We start from the raw sequence: 26,878 nt of genomic DNA, 5'->3' as shown, positions 1-26,878 counted from the left end.
TGAAAATTTCTATAATTATCTGAGAATTTACTTAATAATCAATTCATTTCCACGCTCTTTCTTGTTCAGTACAATTTACATCAGAAAATATTTACTAATTACTAATTAACTACAACTGGGAGCAATATCGAAGGAAACCGTACTGCGTAGCGCGTATAAAGATGGGGGGAAATTTCAATGACGAAATTCACCCTAAGAAACCGGGTTATTTATTAATCTGTCCAATCACGCAAAGCTAAACCAAACAATGTTTGGGCTTAGTGAAAAATCCTACGGTCCGAAACTGTGTCCGTTGGTACAGTATCCATCGAAGGACGATACTATCATATTTCCCATTTCGTACTCAAAGAAGATCAGAAGACGTATAGTCATACATCTATGTGGCACGCTTGCAGAGACGAGCACTAGTCAAGTTCATTTCGGGACCCACAACTAACAGTACATCAGCCAATAGGATTTGTTTACGTGGCAGAGTGTCATGTCCAGTTCAATAATAGATGGGATGGCGGTGCTTGAAAAGCTATAAATAAGGGTAAGTATCAGTTCACTTAGCACTGTTGCTATCGCAGAGCGTGCGAGCACGTGCGAGCTGAAGTCTTTCTCTCTCTCTGCATCAACGGTTCCCGAGTCAACATTCTTCTCTCTCCGCTGTCTCAACTGTCTCTCTCAATTCTCTCTCTCTCTCTCTCTAAACTCCTCTCTGAGCTCTTCTGAGAGTGAAGAAACGGAAGAAAGAAGAACCAGTGAACCAGTTTCTTCTCTGCTTTAATCAGCTTAAACGAAGGGGAAAACTTTCAAGTTTCGATCTTTTTCTCTAATTGTTCTTGAAGTTGTAGTGGCAGTCTCATTAATTTTACTCATATTATTAGGAGAGTTTCCGAGTTTAGATCTCCCTTGAAAGTTCAGTTAAAATGGATGATTTTGATAGGTTACACTTACGTGGTTTTAGATCCTTTGAAGATCAGTAAAACTCGTTGATTTCTAGCTTGGATTCTCTTTTCTGTTAGTTCTTCAAGTTTCGAATTCTTTAAAAGGTTGAAGATGTTAGTAATGGCGGACTAATTAGTTTTTTATTGTTATCGATTTCTCTTTTATCTTTCATGGAGGATTTATACCAGATTGATCCTTCGATCTCGTGTTCGGAAGATGTCTCCGGTGTTGGAAACTTTAATCTAGCGACTGGATTTCACGGTCAAGTGGAGAATTTCTTTCAATTCGAAGCAAACGAGACGGAAATCAATGGATCCGAGTTTTCTGGTCTGATCAAAGCTCAGATCGCAAGTCATCCTCGTTATCCAAACTTAGTATCTGCTTACATAGAATGTCAAAAGGTTGTCAGATCACCGTTGTTTGATCTTTCTGAAACATTTTAGACTTAGATTTTCTCTAATCTTCGTCTTTTTCCAGGTCGGAGCACCACCAGAAATGGCATCGCTTCTTGAGGAAATCGGCCAAGAGAGCCTCTCTACCGGTAGTTGTAGTGAGGTCGGATCAGATCCCGAGCTTGACAAGTTCATGGTAATCGCGAGAAAAATAGCTTTCCGAGTTGGTATTGTTGTTGTTTACTTGTTTTTGATTTATTATTTTTTTAATTTTGTTGGTGAAGGAATCGTATTGCGAGGTTTTGCTTAGATACAAAGAGGAGTTGTCTAAGCCATTTGATGAAGCGTCCACGTTCTTGAGCGAGATCGAAGCACAGCTCAGTAACCTTTGCAAAGGATCGAAGACGACTACGAAGAATGCTTCTAGGGATTACAACTCGGGTAATGTTTCTCTCTCAAGCGCATTTTATCATTTTTGTGTTAAACTTAAGCCTGTAATAATTAACTGGAGCACAGCTAAGGTTCTTGACATTTACGTACTCAGATGTATGATAGTGTCTATAGAGGCGTACGTTAAAACATTCAAGGTGTGTTTCTTCGTTCTTTGCGTAGTAGGGGACTATTAAATAGGCTTATATGCTTTGTTATTGTGACGTTGGAACTTGAGACTAGGTCTTGGTGCCTGTTGTCGTCTGTTCTATAGTATCTTTAGTTTATATTTTATCTATTTTGTTCCTGTAGATTTTTTGTGGGTATCATCAAACCCTTATTCACATAAGAGCTTAACGTCCAAGCTTCTTGTTTGGATGGCAATATTAATTAACCTGGACGAGTTAATCCCTACTTTGTTGATAATGCCTTGATTTGGGCAGTAGCAGTCACTGGCCAAGTAAAAGATCCATCCTGATTTATGTATTCTGGGATGAAGAAAGCAAATATCCAAAGATTTATATGAAGATATAAACATAAATATTTGACACGGGCACTTGGAAGTATAGATGCTATGGAATTTACATTTTAAAAATTGTTGCATTTGACCACTGGTGTGCCAGTGGACTCGTGACATTGTGTGAAATGGGAGAGTTAAATGTTAAAACATTCATTCCAGATTGTTAGCACGAAGAGGCACAAAATAACTTGTTGAAAAATTCATTCGATTTTTTTTCTTCTTATATTAATTGATTGGATAAATTTTCAGAAGATAATTTCTTCGAGCATTATATATTTGGTCTGTTTGCTAGGAAAGTTTGGTCCTTGTTTTCTTTCCTAAGAATCAAGGAAAGTCAACATCTCAAGGAATGAAGGTTAGCGTGCTGAAAAATAAATTGTGTTGTAAGTCTTGTCATTGTAGTAGTTGCGACTGTCCCATACAATGTTAATGATATACATGACTTCATTGTGTCGTTCCACCAAATTTTGTTTGAGCTTTACCAACTATTTGATGGTGGGTCATGTACTTGTACCACTTCATGACTAGTTGCAATCTAGCATGCAATAACTCTTCAAATAGAATCAAATCAAATCTGTTAAGTATATGGCTTTATTCAACGAAATTGGTGTCTAGTGACAATGGGATATTGTAAGCCTGTAACAGAAAGAAGCTAGTGGATAGCTAGCAACTTGAATCCAATCTCATATTGTTTTGTATTTTTCAATAGAACTAAACCGCTTTTGAGCTCCATATGTAGTTTGAATTGCTTCTTAGTGTGTGTCTTGTCCAGAATTGCTTGTAGGATCCTTTTCTCATCAAGAGATGTTGATTGCGCAGTTTTGGTGCTATTAACTTTCTATACGTGAATGGTCTCAAGGGACCTCTCCCCCCTTGTTTGGGAGATGTTAGGGTCCAAATGTAGGGTGCTCCCATGATTAAATAGAAACCAAACAGCTTTACATGGAAAAAGTTGATCAATGATCACCAATATAGACAGAAAGGTATACACATTGATGGACTATATGAAATCAAATGTACAGTTTAAGATCCCCAATGACAAAATGATCACTGATGTGGATATTGCAAGCTTCTATGATCCTTTTTGGTCTATGGAAACTTCACTACAACACCTTGCAGGTCACCTTCAAGCAAGAAAGCTGCTGAAGATTATTACCTGGGAATGATTTCATGAGCAACTCCGAGATTTATCAGGGATCCATGTAGGCATGCTAGAGGATCTATATAGATCGAGTAGTAATATCGGAAAATATTAAAACAATGATAATAAAAGAGAGGATCACCATGAAGGAGAGATTGATCTTAAAAGATATCAGTCGCTCCAATACCATGTTAAAGAACATCTACCCAAAATTGACTAGAGAAGCATATATGGCCTTGATGTTTCTTAGTTTAGAAAATGCCAAATGATTCTAACCTTATTGAGAAAATTATTAGTTGTTACTTATAGCCTTAATTATCTTTTCTAATGTCAAAACTTTGCGTTTGTGATGAGAAGATGAAAATGCACTGATGATGATTAAGTGTATCTCATGCACTGCGTTACTGTACATCTTATGATGTATTATATGCTAATACTTTAAAGTTGATTGGAACTGCCTAGGTTTCCATTGAGATTTTTGATGGAGTTTAATTTTACACCATCTGGTGTCTTGATAATTAATTGAGGCATATCAACCTTAAGTTTTGCATTAGGCCTTCAATATTTCTTGTGCATGATTTATTGAAAGGAAGTTTTGATAATGATAATAAAACAAACTCTATGCACTTTCAAAATTTTGTGAATTTCTCCCGTCAAAGTTGTTAATGCAGGTATATATAGCATGTGCCAACTACAAATCATTGGGATAAGGCTTCGATGATGATGTAGATGGCACGTGATCCATAGTAATAATGTGCATGAGATGCATCTTATCAATTCTAATTTGTATCTCATAATATATCTTGTAGAATTCCATGTACAACTGAGAATAGATAAAATCAGTGATAGTTGTCTTTATTTATATGGACTCTTTCCTTGCTTTGGATAGCTTTTATTTAATGTTATCCTCAATAGAGGAGCCATCCTCCTATTGGACTGTCATCTTTTTTCTTTTAATATTCTTTAGTAAGACTTAGTTAATTTTTAAATTAAATTATATAATAGAACCTTTCAAGAATAAAATATGGGGATAAAATAGTAAATGAGTAGGAATAAGTTCCATGGCCATTGACCCAGTCTTTTTCTTCATTTAAAACCTTATTAACCTTTTAATTCTGTACCTGTAGACAGTGTTGGACTTTTCTAGCTGATGTGCACATCTTTGATAACATTTCTTGGGCCCTACAAGGTCAAGCTGGACATGGGTTGCCACTGTTGACAGATCTTAGTTTTCAATGATTTCCTTTGTATTGTGAGAGTGCATGAGATTATGGAATTCTATGAATAAATGAAGATAATTACTCCCAAAAGTATGGAGATATTTAGAAAACACTGTATGGTATTGTCTTGGGAGATTTGACATGTTTTCAGTGAAGATGATCCTGTTATGGATGCTTTGGTGGTTCAAGTCTCACAGGAAAAATACTTAGCATCGATAACCATTAGGCCAAACTACCAATTGGGGCTAAACAATTATATATATCGGGGGTGATATTATGGGTTTACCCGACTTAGACCCATGAGTTGTATTCTAGGTACATTTCCTATTTCCCCTTTCTGCTTTTTTTTTATTAATAATTGTCATACTTGCTTAGCAAAAGATAAAATAAAAAGACTATGTTAGAGAAAAATATGGCTTCTTACTGTACTTGAAAAACTTGATAAAACTTTGAGTTTAGAAGCAGTTTCCATTCCGTTACAAATGGTATCTGGAAATTATCCCTTTACATGACTATCTTCTTGTGAGTTTATTTTTTAGTCGCTTATTGTTTATTTCAAGCTGGCATATGGAAATTAACTTCAGTAATTATAATAATAGGATTGATGATTTCTTAATTTCGTTGAAATTGATTGTGGTAAGCACTAAGCAATTGGATTTCATATATTATGACATCTGTTGTCAATTCCATAATGTAGGAACCTGGGTTACCTAATTCATTACTAAAATACTGAACCGCGAACTGGTTTGAATCGAACCAATTCACAGTACGGTTCGCTCTTGGATCATAAGATGTAGCAAATTTGACAAACCACTTGATTTTACATTGTATAACATTGGGAAATTTTGAACTCACTACCACTGCCATGTTAGTGTAGTGTCACCGCACCGAGAAAGGAAGTCATTTAGAAGGACTCTTTTATGTGATATTTTACACGACCTCCACATGTTGATTATATTCAAGATATCCCCTTAAAATTTCAAATTGATAGCATACCCCTTTGACTTTAGTCTTAATAAACTAATAGAAAATGACCAAGTACTCGTCTTCAACTTGTAAATAAAAAAATCTGATTTTTTTCCTTTCCAAAATCTGCCAGCTTCAACATCCTTTTATTCTACTCATCACTACAACTTGCAAATACCCTCATCTCTGTCTAGTGTCTACCCTATGAACCGAGTTCATTCTTGATTGGCGAACCACGAATCACAAACCCAAATTCGAACCGAGAGAACCCACGAATCAGGTAACATAGGTAGGAACCATGCAATTCGGGCTCTACTGCAGGTTGTAATATTTGCAGCTGAAAATTTTGGAATTTGGTTTTGTTGATACCAATCTCATTTTTGGATCTTTTATGTTTGTTGACATGTTCATTCCCCCCCCCCCCCCCCCCCAATCCATTCATTCGTTCATTTTTTTTTCTAACGTACAACAAAAGAAAAAGAAGAGGGTTTTCAATAAAACAATGTTCGCAAAAAGGCTTATTATAATCTCCCTTTCTTCTCGCTCCCACCTATGGGGTTTTCACCTTCCAGATTCCCTAATAGATTGCTAACAGAATAAGGCCCCATAATACCCTCTTTGGTGATTTGACAAAAATGGGCATACTAGGAACACCTATCCTAATGTGAACCCAACCATTACAACTGAAAGTTTCTTGGTGTTAGTGGTGCGGAAAGTACATATCTCTAGAGTCAGCATGCCGCCATGCTCCGTAATTGATGTCTGCGACGGACCTCTCTTGAGGATTTCACCCTAGTACCATTCTTTTGAGTTTTGAGTAATATCAACATAACTAAGAGTTACAAATAGTATCCCATCTAAAAATAAAGTTCTGGAAGGAGACATCTAAAAAATCCCTGCTCAACTTGGACCATAAGTACAGAAGGCCCAAGACCTTCAAAATCATAGTATGGGGCGTACTTACCTTGCTCTGGAAGACCCTGTTGTTTCTCTCTCTCCAAGTACCTCAAGCAAAGATGTCTTTTTCTAAAAGAAAAGATATTGAAGGTCCACCCTTCCAAGAGAGAAAGTGAAAGAATGAGGTAATACCCAAACCACTTGGAAGCGAGACCAGGAAAACATCCAAATATCCCTAGAGAAAGGACAATGAATTAAAATGTGATTCATAGTTCCTCCATTCCTTACATACAAAGAACAAAAAGTTTGGCATAATCCAACTGCAAGAAAATAAATTATCCAAAGTGAGAATTCTTCCTAAGGAAGCGAGCCACAAAGAGAAAGAAACCTTAGAAAGGATTAGTCTGCACCAAATAAATGAGGCCAAGAAAGGAACTTCAAGAGACGAAAGTAAACACTTGCAGAAATATTGAACATAAAATCTCTTGTTCCTTAGCCTTGAACCATTCCCCCATCTCCTGATTGTTTTCCCTAAATTGGTAAGAATCTAGGAGATCTAGGAGAGATGAGACCTCTATTAACTCCTAATCATTGAAATTTCTCTTGAATCCTATATCCCAAGAAAGAGTGCTTCCGTTTCTAACTAGACAATCCTTTACAGAACTATTCTTTTTCAAAGAATAAGCTTACAAGGAAGGGTATTGAGTTGACAGATCCAAGTCATCACACCACATGTCGTCCCAAAATCTTACCTTGCCCACACCAACCCCACTCTAAATCTAATTTCCCTTTCGAACTGATCGACGACTTTTAGAATACCTCTCTATACACCACTCACACGTGCCCCTAACTATACCGCTACACCAACCAAACCTCTTCACACCATACGTAGCCTACACTACCCTCCTCAACAAACTACTTCTCTCCTCCCCAAACCTCCAAAGGCACTCACCCAAGAGAGCTTTGTTTGTTAGTCTTAAACCTCTAATTCTCGACACTCTGTTCTTCTTGAGAGTACAAACCAACTTCCAATTCACAAGATGATGCTTTCTTCCCCCATTCTTGTCATTCCAAAGGAAATTCTTCATGATTCTTTCAATTCGGAGTTCCATTGATTTTGGTAAAGTGAAAAGAGAGGAAATAAATCGGGATGCTAGATAATGTACTATTAATCAATGTCACCTTACCCCCTTTGGATAGGTATCTAGCCTTCCAAGTGTTCAATTTCTTTTCCATCCTCTTAACAACTCCTTCCCAAATCCTCTTACTAAGGAGCCCCTAAAAGTAAACCCAAATAGAAAGAAGGAAAAAAGTCACTTCTACAAGCCAGTGAAATCAAATATGGTCATGATCTATATAAGGGTTACATTTAAGGAATGATAAAATTGGGGGTCCCACTCAAAACCAATTGGCAATGAGTGGAGAGGCTCAAGAGGTTATAAGGTGAGAGATACAAGGCAATGAGTGTCCGATGTGGGATTAAAATCAACACGCCCCTGCACGTGTGCGCCGGACTGGGACAAAGCACGTGGATATATGAACTGGGTGATGTGGAGGAGAGAAAGGCCCGTTCTGATACCATGATAAATTTGAGGGTCCAACTCAAAATCAATTGGCAATGAGTGGAGAAGCCCAAGAGCTTATAAGGAGAGAGACAAGGCAATGAGTGTTCGATGTGGGACCAAACTGATCAACAAGAAGACTCAGCTTGCTACCTTTTTTCCTTTTGGACTAGGTAGGTGTACAACGAATTGGATGTTTAAGTTTGAGAGTTGAAACAATTTCTTGAGAATCAGATGTACCAAACTTGGACCCATGAAATGGCAGGTTGTATTCACTATATGCACTTTGTGTATAGTTATATATATCTCCTTTATTGAAGTCTTAGAAAAGCCCAACTATAAAGATCATGGTGATATAAATGAGAAGGTTCTTAGGAAGATTGATTCCTCTATCCAATGGTCCAAGATATGATCTTTGCAAGAACTTCAAGGCGTGCTTCGCACCATGGATAGACAGTTTGAGAACTTTGTCAGATGGTTCAATTTTCAAACACCGTCAGTTCCTTCTCCACATCGATCTCAATTTTTGGAGAAAGAACATGATGAAGAAGATATGCTAACCCCTTTCCACCGACCTGCTGCCCCTTTGTTGGGTTAACCAACTTCAAACATTCGACTCTCTCAAAAGTAGATTTACCATAAGAAATACCTGTCCAAGAAGCATGGAAAGGGAGGCAATACTTTTTGCCAACTTGAAGTTTGTATTAATAAATATGAATTTGATTTTTGTTGGTTATGATGTATCAGATCAAGGTATCAAACCTGATCAGTCCAAAGTGCAAATAATTATTGAATGGCCGATTCCAACAAATTTGTTTGAGGTGCAAAGTTTCCATGGGGTTGCAAGTTTTTACCGAATGTTTATTATAGCTTTAGCCCTGTTATGGCTCCCTTACTGAATGTAGGAGGCAAGGGAAATTCATGTAGTCTCTCAAGGACCTATCATCATCACTTGCAATCAACCCTTTTGAAATTGTAGGAATCTCACACCATCCACAGAAGTGGTAATATGGTCTGTTCGTAGTATTGTCCTGATTCTTCACATGCATCACCTTGTTGTGCATGAGATGTCTTGTATTCTGTTGGCACTATGCAGAGTTGCGTGGGTGAAGGGGGCAGTGCCCCCGGCCCAAATATTTGGATGGTTACGAAAAGGGCAATCATGTAATATTTTCTTAAAAGTGTTTATCTTTTATTTTTGGGTGATAGGTGCATTTTAGCAACTTCTGGCGTTATAAATATAGAACTTTAGAGCTGTAAAACTTAAAGAGACAATAGTGATTGTTCTTTATCTGATCCTTGGGCATAGGCACACTGTCAAACCACGCAAATTCTTGTTTTTGTGTGACTTTTGTCCTCTTTGCTGTTTCAATTTTTTTCACACCTTTCAGCATTCTGGGGATATAAAAAAAAATGTTATCTCAAGAACTCGTGGTCGAGTTCTTTGCAACTTGGGGATAGGCTGATATATGAGAAAAAGGAGTACTGAGAAAAAGATGGTCAAATATCGGTTGAAAATGCAACCTGTCATGGGGCAAATGTGGCCCATATCATCAAATAATGGTTGGGATCTTTTGGGCAGTAGTGTGAATCTTCAACTCTATGAATGCTTGGATTATTTTGATTAATGAATTGTTAGAAATCTTCTCAGAATTTTGACTAGTTTAGAGGTTTTCTTTCGAAAATCGACAGGTTTAGATGTTCTTTCTTTCTAAACCTTGTGCGGTTTTAGAGGTTTCTCGTAAAAACATTAATCCTCTGTGTGTGAACATAACCGTATTCAGGTTTATCAGAGGTTAACACTTGGTTTGACATAACTGAGGAGCAGCTTGTCGACATGATCTCCATTAGGGCCCCAGCTCACTTGTAATCTCAGACCTTGAGACTTTTTGCAGTAGGTTTGAGACTCTTGAATGGTTATATATTCTGGAGTAGATCTGTATTTTTCATCGGGTGTAGTATTTGTAAAGTTTAGGTGATTACTGACAAAGATATGAACATCTGAACCCGAAAATAATACTGCTTTATGCACTTATTGGGCATACAAACCATGGCTGGATGAGTCCTTGTTAGGCACTACTAGTCCATAAATTTATTCTTTGTTAACAGTTGATATTGGCAAAGTTAATTATATTGGATTTATCTGAATTGGGTATCATACAAGATTAGATTTGGTTGTGTAGGTAGCCACTATTTATTTGTGTCGGGTTAAGTCTTGAATCAAGGTCCCAGAGGAATACCAACTGTTAGGCAAATTGCATTTTGCGTGAAGTAACTAGTGATTTTTTGTGTGATATTTATTTGTTAATAATCGTGATTATTTAGTTTGATTTGTGATTGTTTTAGCATGTTTTCAGATGATGCAGCTGGGTCTTCAGAAGAGGAACTAAGCTATGGGGAATTGGAAGCATCAGAAAGCCAAGAATCATCTAGTTTTTACCGTCCAGGTGATCAAGAACTAAAAGAAATGCTTTTGCGGAAATACAGCGGATATCTTAGCACTCTCAGAAAGGACTTCTTGAAGAAGAAGAAGAAAGGAAAGCTACCAAAGGATGCAAGAATGACTTTATTGGACTGGTGGAATACCCACTATAGATGGCCGTACCCCACGGTATTTATTGTGCTATCTTAGTTATCTATATCACTTTCAGCTCACTTTGGGTTCTCTATGAGTGCACGTGTTTCCTAAAACAGGTTTGGAATTTAAATTTTGGCAGTGTGCCTACGCCCACGAATCAAAATTAATTTTCTTCACTAAGAAATCAAAAGAGAATAATAAATAAAAAAAACACCCAAGGTTTTAATCCCAAATCCACGCCCTGAAATCCTTGTACACCACTCTCCCTTCTCTCAACCCTAGAAGAAGAAAACACTTGTTTTTTACAATCCTAGAGATCTCTATTTTATAAAATTGGGAGTTACTAAAATGTGTCTTATCTCCAAAAAGTAAACAAAATATGGTAAGTAACCCTTACTAAAAAACTGTTTTAGTATACAAAACAATTTTACAACAAACTTTTGATGGACCCATCAAATGGTGTGACCCAAACTTCTCAGTGTGGATAGATTAGTAAGAACCCATTAGCCGAGATTTTTTGAGCACCACTTTTCAGTATGGAATTCTGAATTCAGTTGCATGTGATGATTTTCCTTAAAATAAATGCATGATGGATTTGCTTGTACAGGAAGAGGAGAAGATGAATCTAGCAGAGGTTACGGGACTCGATCAGAAACAGATTAACAATTGGTTCATTAATCAGAGGAAGCGGCATTGGAAGCCATCCGAAGACATGCGCCTCGCGGTCATGGAGGGTGTTGGTGGTGGTGGTGGAGGGCTTGATGATACGTGAAGATGTTAACTTTGGGAGTTCATTGATCCTCTTGAACTTACTTCCATCCATATCTTATTATTCATCTCCTACTTCTGTTTCTCTTGTTGAGATACTTGAAAATATATAAATAACTCAGCTTTTTTTTCCTATTTTGGGTGGGTAAGTTCAAATTGTATTTAATACTGTATTTTTTCCTTCTTATTTCAATTGTATGGATCTTGATTACAATGTTGTTCTAATGTTATGTAAAGGAACTGAGATATTAGTTTGTGCATTCCTGCTAATGGTAGGTTGCTAATGGTAGGTTTGGTGTAAAATTTGCTTCTTTATCTTCAGTATTGGTATGAGATTCCTATATGGGACTAACAAGTAGGGTGAGCATGAAATTTAAAGAAGAAAAATAAAGTGTATTTTAGGTTGTTAGGAGTGCAATTAGTAATTAGGTGAGGTGCAAGTCCCTCATCTAAATTACCCATTATTTGTCCAGAAACTAACACTACGTTTGGATAGAGCTTCTTGACGACTTCTGCTCTTGCGGGGAGCTAGCAAACGTTTGGATAGATTTTTCCTTTGGCGTGGAGAGATTTTTGCTCTTGCGGGGAGAGGTTTTTTGCTCTTTGTGGAGAAGCTTCAAAGACCTGCTCTTCCGCGGAGAGGTTTTTTGCTCTTGCGGGGAGTGATTGAGCTTTTGCTCTTGCACGGAGAGGTGTATTCACACAGGCCCTAAGGTTTTAAAACTCAGTTTTGCTTCTCTTCTTGATGAGTTTTACGATGTGTCTTGACATTTCTCGCTTTTCTCGCGCCAAGATTTGAAAAATGAATGTGGCATTTCTAGCTCCAAGATTTGAAAAATGAATGTGGCATCTTAAATCTCGTTCAAAAAATTGACTAGTCCGTCCGGGACGTCCATGCTTGATACTGAGAAGACTCTGGCAATATGTCTCGGTTTCAAACTGAGTTTTGAAATCATGCTAGAAACACTTTCTTTGTCAACTGAGATTTACTAATGGTTGTTTGGCGCACATGATTATCACATTGGCAATCCAACACCCACAAACTTCTAGTTTTCATGAAAAAAATTAGATGATATATATATAGGAAATGTTCAGCACCAAACATTTTGGCAAAATATTTTTCAAAACATGGGTTAGAAGCTTAGGAATGAGCTGATTTTTTGTGAGGATGATCTCTACAGTGGAGAGATCATCCTCTCCAAAAATCAGCTTATTTTGAAATTTCTAACCCTAGTTTACAAATTGAATAATCTTGTACCGTCCAACTTTTGTAAATCACTTTTGATGGGGTTAGAAGTTTTGGAATAGGCTGATTTTTGATGAGGCTGATCTCCTTATCATAGAAATCATCTTCACAAAAAATCAGCTCATTCCAAAGCTTCTAACCCATGTTTTGAAAAATGTTTGACACAATATTTGGCAAACTTTAGGGCTACTGAATTGCTCCCTGTATATATATTGAGCTTCATCCATGGTGTTGAAAATGGACGGCAAAATCAAACTCTCAAATTTATGACAAAAATTCAACGGTGATAAGATAATTTTTTTTGCAAAGATCTTAAAATTTTTTCCTCGGGCTGACAACGGATTGGTTTGGTACCGAATTAGTAGCATTCCAATATCGATTCAAAATTTTCTACGCATTTACTCGATCCAATCCGAATGAATTAATGTATATATGAATCGAATCCGGTCTATTTCATCCTTAATCCAAAATCGATCTGATTTAAACATAAACCTTATTTTCCAATTATCAATGTTAAAAAAAAATTTAAAAATATAAATTTTCAAAAAATCACTTTTCAACTACAAATATAGATGAAACCAAAAAGATTAAAACGTGTTATCTATATGTATTTGTATGAAATTAAGAATAAAAAATCATTAAAATATATTTGGATCGGATTTTTTTCGGAGTGGATTTGAGTCTATCTGAATTCAAATAGAAATTGTATCGAATCTAAGATTTCAATCCAATTTTTCATATTATTTTTTTTGGATCGGATAGGTTTGGACTGATTTGAACATCGGGTATATTTTGGATCATTGCCATTGCCCTATCTGCATCACCAATAGAGATTTTTTGCTCACAAAATTTTTCGTTACAAACAATGCTCATAAACTCTCAAGTGCGTTCCATGAATAATAAATAAAGTCTCGAAAAAGATTGAACATATGTGCTGCGCAACTCCCGAGAGGCGGAGCAAGTAAGGGGCCTGACAGAACTTTGAGATAACCTTGTAATTTCAACTACCTCCCTCCTTCATTTCCTCTCACCCCCTAAACTCCCTCCAATTTTTGACTCCCCCTCAACTTTGAAGGTGACATTGTCCCTTGACTGGGCCTTCTCTCATTGACTAATTGGAAAAGACTTAAATAACCTTTTCTAACTATAGTTTGCCCCCACTACAATAAAATCCTGGCTTCGCCCTGTAACTCCCCATATCTTTAACGAACCCATAAATATTAAAGTAATTTTCTACAGAAGAAACCCAATCCTTCTATTTCTCTCTTTGAAATCTGCCAACACTCTTCATAAAAAACCTCACTTATTCGTGAAAAACATGCCTTCGATCGCTTCCTCCACGAACACCTAATACTCTCAATTATGCCCGAAACCTCTTTGAAACCATAGATTTCCCACGAAATACTTTTATCTACAACAGCATGATCAGAGCTACATTTGAATCGCAATGATCGTAGAGTGGCTTTTCTTATTTATTTCTAAATGTTGTTTGAAGACTGTTCATGCAGATGACTTCACCTTCACATTACTCTTTGGAACCCGTTCGTGGAACTCATTAATGGATTTCTATTTGAAGGTTTGGAGAAATGGGATTAGTTGGAGGAGGATTCTTGGATCAAATTGAGACACTCAGATATGGTTTCTTGAAATTTTTTGTTAGATGGGTATGAGAAATTGGGGCGGTTAGATAATGCGAGGAAGGTTTTTTATTAGATGTCATGTAGACATACTGTTTCTTGAATTACAATGGTTGTGGGTTATGCCAAAGAGTGAGGCTTCTCATCTGTTTGATAAAATTCCTAACCGAAATGTGGTTTCTTGGAGCGTTATAATTAGTGGGTATTGTATGCTAGTCGTTGTAAGGAAGCGTTGGGTAAAGCCGGATGAGATTACTTTCATTTATGTTTTATTGGCATTATAGCCATTCGGATCTTGTTCATGATGCGTTGCGAGTTGGTTCGTAGTATGGTGAAGAATTACAATGTGGCACCCACAGTTGAGCACTATGGATGTGTGGTGGATCGTCTTGGTCGTGCGTGTTTCTTGAACGATACAAAATGGATTATAGAAACTATGCCAACAGAGGCTGATCGTAATGTATTGAGAGCCCTCCTTGGTGCTTGCAGACTCCATAGTGATATTGTTCTTGGATTCATCTTGCTTTTTAAATTTTATCTTATCAACAAATTTACATTTGAAAAGGTACACAGTAGGTGTTAAGACATGAATTTACTTTCATGGTATGTGCATACGCTTTGCTGGCCTTGTACTTCACGACATGGTAATAAACAAAATAGAGTTAGAGTGCTCCATTTGTTTATTAGATGTAAAAAAAAAAAAAAACTATGCACTTCAGTGTTGTATTTCTTTCTTAATTTGTAGTGTTTTCTACCTGACAAGTAATGTATGTGTGCTCTACCCATTGATTATCCAAGCTCTGTCCATGAGCCACTTACTTTGCTCCTCCAAAACTGTTACTTTGAGGATTTGTGCTGTTTCTTTCAGATTGAGGTACTAGAGAACGAAGAATCTTTTATCTGAAAGTAAGAAATAAGTGTTACTGTTTATGAATATAGCACATAAATGGTAGGCGCCACTGATAAAGTACATTCGGGCTTTATTAAGTGATATAATAACTTACCATTGATAAGTTTTTTCCATTCTGCACCCGATTTTCATACTTGAATACATTCAAGCTTGGGGTTCATAGATTTGACATAGGAGCAGTGCTATCTTCATTCACAGAGGACTATATAAGCCTTTCAATTCTCAAAGATGCCTACACTTGATACACACTCGAGCACACGAATTTAGAAGCCAAATTCCTTTGAACCTAGATGTTGAGTTACATTAACCAATGAAGTCTTGAATTATAATTTGGATATGCATTTACTACTAAAACAGTAAAGTTGACAGATTTAGAAAAATCCAAGAGCTGTTGAGCTTGTATCAATAGCTTCAACCACCAATGGGATGCACTCACTTTCTTGTGTACTGGTTAACTTGCGGTAACAATTATCCTATTCATAACCTTTTCAACAAATGGTGAATGATGATACCACTTGAACTTTAGACCTTTCGGCTAAAGTGCTAAAGTTGATTCCAAGAAAGCAACCCAGTGACGATTACTGGTTAATGATATTATTAAAAGCTTATAATTCCATTATTACAAAAAAGAAAACGAGAAACACCCCACCCCAAAAAAAGTTGATCAAAAATCAAAGATTTTGTTGTATTTAAACCTGGATTTGAATTGGTATGGAATTAGTGTAAGATTTGTTTGGATCTATTAAATTTATTGAGAAGGTTGTCAACAACACTGAAATGAAACACATGATGGCATGCATGCATGCATGCCGAAATGAAATACACACAAAGAGTCTTGGGAAGTTACTATGATGGATGAGAAGGCTGTTAAATACTACCAATATGAAACACACATACACACACACACACACTGAAATGAAACCCACATGGCCTTGGGAAGTTATTGAGATGGGTGAGAAGGTTGCAAATAACTCTGAAATGAAACGCAGACACAGGGGCTAGTATGCACACACAGAAGTTGTAGCAAACCTTCATTGGGAACTTACATAAGTTCTCTAACTCCACACACAGAATTCGGAGTAACCCCTTCATTGAGAACTTAGATAAGTTTTCTAACTTAACACACGCAGACAAACTAGCCTTCAATGAGAAACTTCTCAAGGTCTCTTTGTTCTCACCATAGCAATCAGTGACATCATTTATCCAAGTGTCTCCTATGTTCAGCACTTATCAAAGTCATCACTCTCAATCTCACCTAGTTGTGAACATTAGACCTTAGTCACAGCTCACAACCTTGACCAAGAGAGTCTCACTGATCATGAGATCACCTTCTGTACTCGAGCTACTCATTTCACAGGTTGGCACTACCACACGCCAACAATCTACTTATCTTGGCCAGCTGAATGGGATTGCATTGTAGGTCATCTACTCCAGGAGTTGAGTAATGTTACTCAACCCCACATCTTCTCTATTAGACCACTTAGCATGAAATCAACTGGATTAGTGTTTCCGGGCCGTTGGATTCAAGATAGTTCTCTTTCATGAATTTTATGAACACAACAATCAGTGGGTTCAAATCCCATGATGAAAAATGCTCGAATTCAACAGTTAGTGGGCACTAAAGACTGGCTCGCGAAAAAAGAAAAAGAACAAAGAGAGAAACCCCACAACAACTACAATGTTTCTTTAATAGTTTTCCTACTATGTGTCCTTGAGTGAATTACAGATGAAGGACAGGTTCTACTAGTTGATAGAACAACCTTGAATGCTTGAAATGAAATTCAAAGAAAACTCATGCAGAATAGAATGCAATATTAAGGGTTGTCATTGGGATTAACAAACATGAACAACCTTGAGAAAGATGCCACTGAGGATCTAATTGAAATTCTAGTTAGACCTCACTCCTTTATTCTTATTGCTTTGCTTTTGTGCCTCCTCATACCACATTCGTTTGTCCCATTTTCTAAAGAAACTTTAGACTTCGCCAAAATATGTGATAAGATCAATAGCAGTCTTGTCAAAATTTTGTGTTTGGAGAAAAAGAGATTGAAAGTTGAAACCTCATGGAGTGTTTGATTACTTCAAGTTACTTAGATTATTTTATTTTTGAGTGCAAGTGTAAACCATCATTTTTAGATTAAATGTCTACTTCAAAAAAGGTTATTTACACTTCAACCTAATAATCCAACATGAATACTTTTTTACCCTGATGGGCTACTATCATTAGCTGCTCAATCCAATTTTGATTAAGTTTTTCTTCAGCTTGATTGCATTTTCAGTATATATTCATAAGCTATTTGGGTGATTTGATGGGTCTCCCATAACTTTTGATTCTCATCTTTGTAACTATAGGGGGTAAGTCCCTGAAACATTGTATTATTTCATTCTATCTTTGCTCAACGAAAAATAACAGATTTAATGTTGCAACCAAACACCTCCTTATGGGGAAAAAATTATCCAAAATGCTTCAGTTTAAGAAATCACAAACAAAATCTGTGTGCCCTTTAGTATTACTAACTAGTCAATTAGCTTGGCATATAAATCGTCCACAAAAAATAACAAAATCAGAAACATATGTACCAGGAGCATTACAGTTACACACATGCGATCAATGGTGCATTTTCAAACTTCTCAACCGTCCAGTTAGGTCATTAAAGTCAAAATATGAATCATGCCAAAGCAACATTTCTATAGATAGTAAATTTGTTGGTAACCTACGTGAGCAAGCTAGCTTACAAACCCATCTTCATTGTCAAATCTACACACAACACACGTTAACATGATGTAGGGTAGTTTCCATCCATCCATCCATTCAAGCATGTATGATTAAACCATTGTTTGATGATGCATTTGTGATATTTCAACACTTAGAACACTTAGAACAAGTGGGTTTTTTTATTTCTTGTGAAACTTGAGATGCAAAGACATTAAAATGGAAACATGATGCAAGTACATAATAAGTTAGACATGCATTCAAATTTTAAAAGACAATCAAAGGCTCCAATTCCCAAAACATGGATTGGAGATCATGGGTGTGAGAGAATTCAAGTAAGTTGCTCCTCAATTGCCAATTCTTCAATCATGTTCCCATGGTTAAGAAGGTTGAAGGCTTGGATCTCAGAACATTTGCTAGGTAGTAACATCGGGCCAAGCGACTGGTCTAGTGTGTGGAGAGGCATCTGATATTTCTTTGCAATGATAACCGAATTTATCACCTCATCAGTCGGATGAAAAATAGATAAAACTTCGAAGCCGCGAAGATCACAAGGATCAACAATCGGATATAGGAATCCACGGGCACCATGGGCACTTCTCATCATCAAAAGGGCCCCGGGAGCCATGTACTTCTCAAGGTGTTCAATTACTTGAATCTTCTCCTCCCTATCCATGCCGACTAGAGCCGCGAGGAAAACGACTTCATAGTCCCTTAATTCGTTTGTCACGTCCATGATGTCGGTTGTGTGAAAGAACATTCGTTTTGATAAGTCAGGATCCGATGAAACCAAGTTGAGGGCATTGGAATTGGCCAAGGGGTCGACATCATAGTTGTCAAAGACGGTGGTCCTTAGGTGATAGGAGGCCAAAACGATGGATGTGAGGGGAAGGGGACCGGAACCGATGAAAGCGACTCGGCTAGGAACACGAGTGCTATGGTTACTAAGAATGGTGAACTCAAGAAGGCTAAGTTTGAGGTAATTGGAATAGTAAGGGAAGATGTTGACATGGTGAAGAGGGTTGTCATAAGATCCCAAGAGTGTAGAGAAATGAGTCTCCAGGAGACCCTCAGCTTCTCCACAAAGTCTAATCAACTTTGAACGGATCTCTTGCACTCCTTTGCACAACTTGGTAACATCAATAGGATTTGGTGGTATGCATGTGAGTACAAGTTGGGTGAATAACATGTTGACATCTTTGGAGGGCTTGAGGCTCTCTAACTTTGAGATGTTGTCATAGATCTTACAGATTGTTTGTACTATCATCTCATCTTGGCAACCCATGTCGACACTATGAGGTTATGGAGCTTCTTGATTATAGCCCACGCAAACACCCACACCCACACCCTTTCCAAGACAAGTAAGAGACACACTCCCAACCTTCCAAGAGGCCTCTTTATTTATGGAACACAACTATGTGGGGGCCAAAGAGAGAGAAAGAATAATAAATAATGTCTTTGAGCTTAATTATTATTATTAGGAAAACAAGAAATGTTTTGAGAAGATTGATAGCTAGCTTCAAAAAGTATTCTTATATAAATATATATAAACTATCAACTTTTATGCTTAAATTTCATACTTTATAGTACACAACATTGGAAACTATGAATTAGGGTTTTGTGGACCCCACCAAGATCATAGTTTTTCTTCGAAGTTTCGTCAAACCCATGGTCTCAAAGTCGAGGCACTTAGGTCATGAGGTGCATCCCCCCATCCATTGATACTAAATTTAATTTAATTTTTTTTATTACAAAAAAAGAATGATTTGAAGCCTTGTGAATAAGACCCAATGATTTAAGCGATCATTTAAATAGAAAAAAAAATGATTTTTAATATATATTAATGTTTTTGATTCTCTTACCCCTTATGCTTTCACACCCTTACCCTTCCATGTAAAAGATACCTTTGACGCGTTGAAATATTCCACTCTTTTACTTGTAATTATCAATGTATATATATGTGGCTTATCGAGGAAGGGAGAGGGATCCTTTGTAGCGCATTTTTCTGTATCTCTCTGTAGCTCTTCTTCTACAGTCCACAAAGTATCACATTGAAAAAAATAAATTAACAATTCAGTCCTCTTGTACTCGGGATTTAAATGAAATTTGACAAAAAAACAACTTTTTGATTGGCTAGAATCAAGTATTGAAAATGGACGATCCCCTGAACTCCTAAATTGAAACGGTCAAATGAAACTTTCTTCACGATGTGCCACACCCTCAAACTTTGATAATAACTACATAGAGCTAAATATCATAGAATAGGGTTTGATGTTGGAGATCTTCTAAGTGGGGTCATCGAACGGTGATCCTGCCCTTTGATCCTATACTCTAAGGAGTTGGGTGGCTAATCAACTCCTTGGCTTATTATCACACACTTATTTCTAACCATTACCTATCCATATTTGTTCCATTCTGATAGATGATCTCTAGCCATTTGATTTGAAAGCTTTCTCATTATAGAAGGTTCAAATCCAATGAAAAGATATCACCAATCAAACAGTGGTCCAAAGATGTGCAGTTGGGTAGAGATCCTTGTACACTTTTCACATAATATCCATGGAAGTTGAAAGAGGTCTTTGTACCTTAAACACTACGCCAAAGACTTCAACAGAAACACAGTATGTTTTTATTTTTGGGTTGCAACAATCTTTGGCGTATACGGAACTATTTCTTGTTTACATATGTACCTTGTAGATGTAATCTCTAAAAAACAAATACAAATTATATGTACTTGATCTTAGCCAAATGTATGGGAAACAAATTAAAAAGTAATCTAGATTATTGCTAAGAAATCAGAAAGTTGGTTTGTTTGTCTTGTTTAACCGTCTTATATTATTATATCTTGGTAATATTATTATTTGCAACAAGAATAACAGCAAAGTCAAATCTCGGAGTTTAAATACAAAAGATTTACTTGTTAGAAGCAACGTGGCATCCAAGAAAGAGCAAGGAGAAAAAGGCGCTGAGTCTCAATAGGGACGGAAGGACTAAGGAGTTGAGTTCTAAGGAACGAAGGGTCAATGTAACATGAGGGAGAGGTTGGATAAATGGGTATAGAGTGGATAGGCGTGTTCTAACTGCCATGAAAGCTTTGACTATAAGCTCCGTCGCTTCCCTTAGGACGGATTGATGGTGAACTTCTTTTATTTCTAAATGGAAGTTAGTTCTCGATGGGCGCCATAAATTTTTTAATCGTATTTGTTGTCATGTTCATGAATGACTCAAAATATTACAATGATTTTCATTGATGGAGTCATTTCACTAGTTTGTTAGCCAAGGTTTATATTTTTTTTTATATTTGTTGTTGAATCGATTATTATAAAAAGGATTAGGATACATTCTGGGAAGAGAAGCAAATGAAAGGTTTTCATAAAAATTCTTGTCGAATTGAGAATGAAGTTTGCAAAGTCAAGTTTTTTTTTTTATTGACAGTAAATTTATATCTATTTTTACTCTCCATTCAAAAATATATATATATATATATATATATATTCTTTATTTCAGTATTATTATAATTTATGATATTTTATAATTTATGAAATCTTTATAATCATCTTTTTAACAATATTTTAATAACTGCATCCAATAATATTTATTACTAAAAGAAAATTAAATATTAAATATTATATGTAAGTTGATTTTACAATTAACAATGATGTATCAAAAGTTCAAAACTAATATAATTATTTCATAATCATAAAGGTTTCTTTCATGATGCTTCAATGTCAATTAAACAAATCATGTTACTCCATTCCATTTTATCCGGTCATGTCTTATGTTAATGAAAGTGTATTCATGCATGTTTTCACTTCTCCAATTGCGTTCTTTGGAATCTTTCCATCGATCTTTTAAAGTATTCAACTTGGTTCTTTCTTCTAATTGGATTTGTAATTAACTTTCATCGAACATATTCAAATTATTTTAATCAACTTTCTCTTAATTTATTACATGTTGGAGTTTTTACTGTATTTTATCGAATACTATTATTTCTAGTTTTATCTTTCTAGACATCTATCTCAAGATCATAATTTCATGCAATACAAATCTTCTTAGATCTATATTTGTCAAATGAAATAATTCAACAAGGGTGTAAGTAAACAAGGGGAATAATTATGACTTTCCAAAGGTAGTAAAAAATAATATTAGAAGACAAAATTGTGCCTTGCAGCAGTTGGCACGCCATCATCAATACGAAGTACAATGTCATGTCATGTCATGTAGACCCATCCATGATGTATGAAGCTGCCCCCACACAATTTTTTCATCTCAAAATCTCTCTTTTATGCTTGTTCAATTAACATATGTGTTTTTTTATAAATACCAATGTTTATATCTAGAGTCCCCCTAGCCTTTATAAAAAGTCAGTAAGGATTTCACTCTTACTAAGGGTCCCTAGGGTCACCTCTTAGCATCCAAAAACATGATCCAATGCTCCACGGTTGCAGAGGACGAAAATCTATGTATTTTACAAAAATAAAATTTATTTTTCACAATTGAATTTCATTTTTAATTAAGTTTGAGTTATGTGAAAGTTTAGTAGTCATCCCATTTTCAAAATCTTGGATGTATTTCAAATATATATATATATATATATATATATATATATATATTGAGTTTTTTTAATGAAACCTAGAGGGCTATGGTGTTGGATTTATGATATAATCCATTTGAGCAAAATGATCCTTACTAAGACTCAAAATCTTACTTTGTTAGTAAGGAAAGGGTTTCACTTATATCTAAAACTATATTTGATCTTTGGTTTTATTGCAATATATTTTTAATCCATGTATGCTGATCATATAACACTTCAAATTATTTTGTTAAATTATTATTTCTTATATCATATGTTTAAAAAAATATGGTCCACTTTTTTTTTTCTAATACTCTTTAGTCACTAATAATGGGAATCCTTCACTCTTACTTGTAACCAGTAGGATGATGCATCAATGTCAAAGATGAAGAATGGGAGCAAACAAAAAATATGTAAATCTCTAAGGTCTATCCTTCATCAAACCCTTTTCCTATATGAACTTGTTGTAGAATTTTTCGTTGTATTTTTTCAATTAATATTTTTTTCCTAATCTAAAGGGGTTCGGAAGATTTCATTGTCTTCTAGAATTCTATACAATTTTTTTTTCATTATAATATCATTCCATTATTTTGATTGGCAAAAGAGTCATGATTTTCTAACTCCCCCCATACTCTCTTGGCGTGATTGTGCATAAAATCATAGATTTTTTCCTTGGGATACACAACTGCACATCCCCATAAATATGTGCAATTGTATATCCTGGGGGGAAAATCTATGATTCTATGCACAATTACGTCAGGAGAGTTTGGGGGGAATTTGTCAGGGGCAAAGGCACAGAACCATTGATCTTTTTATTTGGGATACACAAGGAAAAAGATCAACCATTCTGTGCCCTTGCCACATCAGCCATGAACAGATCGTGTATGTTTTGCCCTGTGGATTTATCATTAGTCTAAAACAAAAGAAGATACTTCACCTGACACTTGTCTATGATGTGGGCTATGGATCAATCATGCATTGATCCATGGCCCTCACTATACAGTGAGATGTTAAGACTTCTTTTTCAGATTCTGAATAGGTAGGAACCCACATAGTGTTTTTATACTTTACAAAGCTTTTCACTTGGTGTCCTTACATAATTTGGAATGGCCAACATGAAGCTAATGATGTCGACATATCATGTCATCATCATAATAACTTACCCCTCTCAACAAATATTTAATAGCCATTCAAATAGGGAAGTGCCCCCTCTCCCTTGAAATTATTATTATTTTTTTTCTATTTCAATGGTGCAAATCAAGGTTCAAAAATCTCTTTATGTTAGTGCTTGTAAATGCTTTGTACCATTGAAGATTTAGCTCTTGTTTTGACCCTCCCTTTTTTACTTTTAGAAAATATTTTAATTCAAAATGATACCCACTAAGTAGAGTCGTCTCTCAAGATGTAGACATCCTTACATGTTGATACCTCCTTTAAAATTATCTCACTTTTCTTTGGCCACTTTCATCTCACACTCAAAAAAAGATAAAAAGAGGACTAATAAATGCGACTACTCGACATTGAGAATGGCCCTCTCCTTTTCATCCTCAAAACACTTATGGTTTGGATTTTTCTTCCACTCGTTACTTTTGATGTTATCATCTCATCTAATGGTTCAAAAAGCAGTGGTTATGGCTCAAATTATCAGCACCCAATGTTTCAAAGAAAGAAAAAAAATCACACTTTCTGAGTTGGGATTGTATGATTCGACCGAACTGAATTATGGTTCAACTCTGGTTACTTTCGGTACAATCTTTGCTTCTAAAGTTTGGGCATGTTATTTATGAACAACCCATTAATCACATACAATAAAATTTAATCAGAATCTCAATCCGAATTAGAAGGAACGTGCAAATTGAAAATTCTAAAAGAACGTTAATTGAGATAGGTGGAGGGGATGTTTGGGTTCGAGGAAATTGAAGATTGAAGAAAGGGTCTCCCTTCACTTTTAGTGTTGGACATATGGTGTTTAATGAATGGCTGAGATGGGAAGATATTTCCTTGTGATTCCCTACAATAATTTATCCCCAAGAAATATGTAGTTCTGTTCCCATCTCAAGTATCTAGCAGTGGTTTGACCCTATGTTACCCAATCTATTGCTACTAGTCCAAACCACGAACTAGTACAAATCGAATCAGTTTGCGATACAGTTCGTATTTGATACATAAAATCAAGCGAATCACAAACCACCGAATTTTAATTGGGTTAACATTTGGTTTAGTGAACCCAACAATTTGGTTCAACTAGCAAAATTATTTTTAATTGATAACGTGAACCAAATTAAATTTATTATGTTTCTTTCACTGTTCATATTTAAAATTTGGATTATTTTATTTATTTATTTTTATTTAATTTATAATTTTTTAATAATATATATGCAGAAGTGAACCAAGAAAAGAATTATCTCTAGCTACCCCTACAAACTGGGTTCATTCTAGAGTGGTGAACCACAAACCCCAAACCCAAATTCGAACTGAACAAAATGACAAACCAAGTAACCCAAGAAAAGTCCAACTGTAAATTGGGAAAGGTTTCTCCCCACTTTCCATGGATGTGTTAACTGCAAATTCTTGGCTGTTTCATCAGTTTCATTGAACCCAAATATGATGCATGTATAGTGAGTGGGGCTTTTGTTCCACATTGGACCACATTGAATGGGATGCTTCACAATGTCACCACCATCATTTTCTAACTTGAACTCTCTCTCTTAACAATATAAAGGAATCATGTTTACTCATTCAAATCTAAAGGAGAACAATATGTATTTCTCTTCCCATCTTTTATTGCTACTAGTCTGAACCACGAACTAGTACGGAGCAAATCAGTTTGATATACTGTTAGTAAAATCAAGCAAAGCACAAACCACCGAATTTTGATTGGGTTAACATTTGGTTTAGTGAACCCAACAATTTGGTTCAACTAGCAAAATTATTTTTTAATTGATAACGTGAACCAAATTAAATTTATTATGTTTCTTTCATTGTTCATATTTAAAATTTGGATTATTTTATTTACTTAATAATTTTTTAACAATATAATTGTGCGAATAACTTGTATATTTGAATTATATATATATGTGCAGAAGTGAACCAAGAAAAGAATTATCTGTAGCTACCCCTACAAACTGGGTTCATTTTAGAGTGGTGAACCACAAACCCCGAACCCGATTTCGAACTGAACAAAATGACAAACCAACCAACTAACCCAAGAAAAGTCCAACTGTAAATTGGGAAAGGTTTCTCCCCACTTTCCATGGATGTGTTAGGTGCAAATTCTTGGCTGTTTCATCCAGTTTCATTGAACCCAAATATGATGCATGTATGGTGAGTGGTGCTTTTGTTCCACATTGGACCACTTTGAATGGGATGCTTCACAATGTCACCACCATCATTTTCTTATTTGAACTCTCTCTCTCTTAACAATATAAAGGAATCATGTTTGCTCATTCAAATCTGAAGGATTGGTGAATGTGTCTTAACAGCTATGATTAATTGATATAGGTGTGTGATTAAAAATAATAATAAGTTGATTTAGACATACCCTTTAATGATTTGGTGAAAATTTGAATGCCCCTCTGTTTTCAAACTGATGACATACCACGATCTTCTTTGCGATCCTAACATAAAATTACCTAAAGATTGAAGACACGAAGATGATGACATTACAAAGAAAAATAGTGTTTGTTTTCTTCTCATGAGGTTGAAATTGAGATGTTTCACTCATTTTCTATTCTTGGATAGAAGACCATGGTCAAGAAGGTATATGACGTAGTGGAAGCTTATGAAGAAGTAGGCACTGCTTGCTTCTTGGAAAATCGTTCGAATCCACGAACAAAAAGAGTAACACACTCGAATCCACGAGCTTAGAGAATAAGATCTCAGAAAAGAAAAAAGATTCTTTATTGAATGAAGAGTTTTTTTACAATGAAAAGAAACAGCCTTTATATAGGCTGCAAAATCTACTTCTGCTGGAATTATAACTTTAGAAAAGAAATAACTAAAATAAGGAAAAATGCTAACAATTCAAAAACTATGAAAGATCTAATTAGAAGCATAAATCAAAAGTCCTAAACTTAAGCAGCAATCTAGTGAAAAGGACAACTCCAAATGGCAACTTCCGAAATTAAGCAGCACATTATTGCCAAAAATAGTAAAATGAAGGAACTTGCTCGAAAAGCATCATAGATCCTGACTAACAGCAAGAGTATTGGACAACACATTGAGTCCAAATCAGCCACCGAATTTCATGCAATATGTTCTACATCAGTCTCCCCGACTTGAAAAGAACTCGACCTCGAGTTAATTGATTGAGAAGACGACACATCAGGAGGATGATATTCAAACAAATCAGCAACATTGAATGTAGGAGAGATGGCCATATCTGTAGGAAGGTCCA

The 26,878-nt window shown here is 35.9% G+C and overlaps 2 protein-coding genes across 2 annotated transcripts; one reads left to right on the top strand and one right to left on the bottom strand.

The window, feature by feature from the left end:
- Window positions 1-566: 566 nt before the first annotated feature.
- On the top strand, window positions 567-11,674 carry LOC147383533 (homeobox protein knotted-1-like 1). The gene is made up of 5 exons (XM_086428211.1): window positions 567-1,331; window positions 1,408-1,518; window positions 1,607-1,763; window positions 10,415-10,668; window positions 11,243-11,674. The coding sequence occupies exons 1-5, from the start codon at window positions 1,101-1,103 to the stop codon at window positions 11,405-11,407; spliced, it is 918 nt and encodes a 305-aa protein (XP_086284337.1). The 5' UTR covers window positions 567-1,100; the 3' UTR covers window positions 11,408-11,674.
- A 6,398-nt stretch (window positions 11,675-18,072) lies between these two features.
- On the bottom strand, window positions 18,073-19,274 carry LOC147383532 (nicotianamine synthase-like). Its single transcript, XM_086429377.1, has one exon. It carries the CDS (start codon window positions 19,192-19,194, stop codon window positions 18,241-18,243), a length of 954 nt encoding a protein of 317 aa, XP_086285503.1. The 5' UTR covers window positions 19,195-19,274; the 3' UTR covers window positions 18,073-18,240.
- Between the last annotated feature and the right edge of the window lie 7,604 nt (window positions 19,275-26,878).

This window comes from Akebia trifoliata, chromosome 16 (genome assembly GCF_017979445.1).
Source record: "Akebia trifoliata isolate Shusen 1 chromosome 16, ASM1797944v1, whole genome shotgun sequence".
Lineage (NCBI taxonomy): Eukaryota > Viridiplantae > Streptophyta > Magnoliopsida > Ranunculales > Lardizabalaceae > Akebia > Akebia trifoliata.
This window is presented reverse-complemented; position numbering and strand designations above follow the sequence as displayed.

Excerpts from the sequence above, each read along its gene's own strand:
- LOC147383533 (XM_086428211.1), top strand. The coding sequence starts at position 1,101 with ATGGAGGATTTATACCAGATTGATCCTTCGATCTCGTGTTCGGAAGAT. Across the intron at positions 1,332-1,407 it reads CTTACATAGAATGTCAAAAG|GTCGGAGCACCACCAGAAAT; the intron begins GTTGTCAGATCA and ends GTCTTTTTCCAG. Across the intron at positions 10,669-11,242 it reads ATAGATGGCCGTACCCCACG|GAAGAGGAGAAGATGAATCT; the intron begins GTATTTATTGTG and ends TTGCTTGTACAG.
- LOC147383532 (XM_086429377.1), bottom strand. The coding sequence starts at position 19,194 with ATGGGTTGCCAAGATGAGATGATAGTACAAACAATCTGTAAGATCTAT.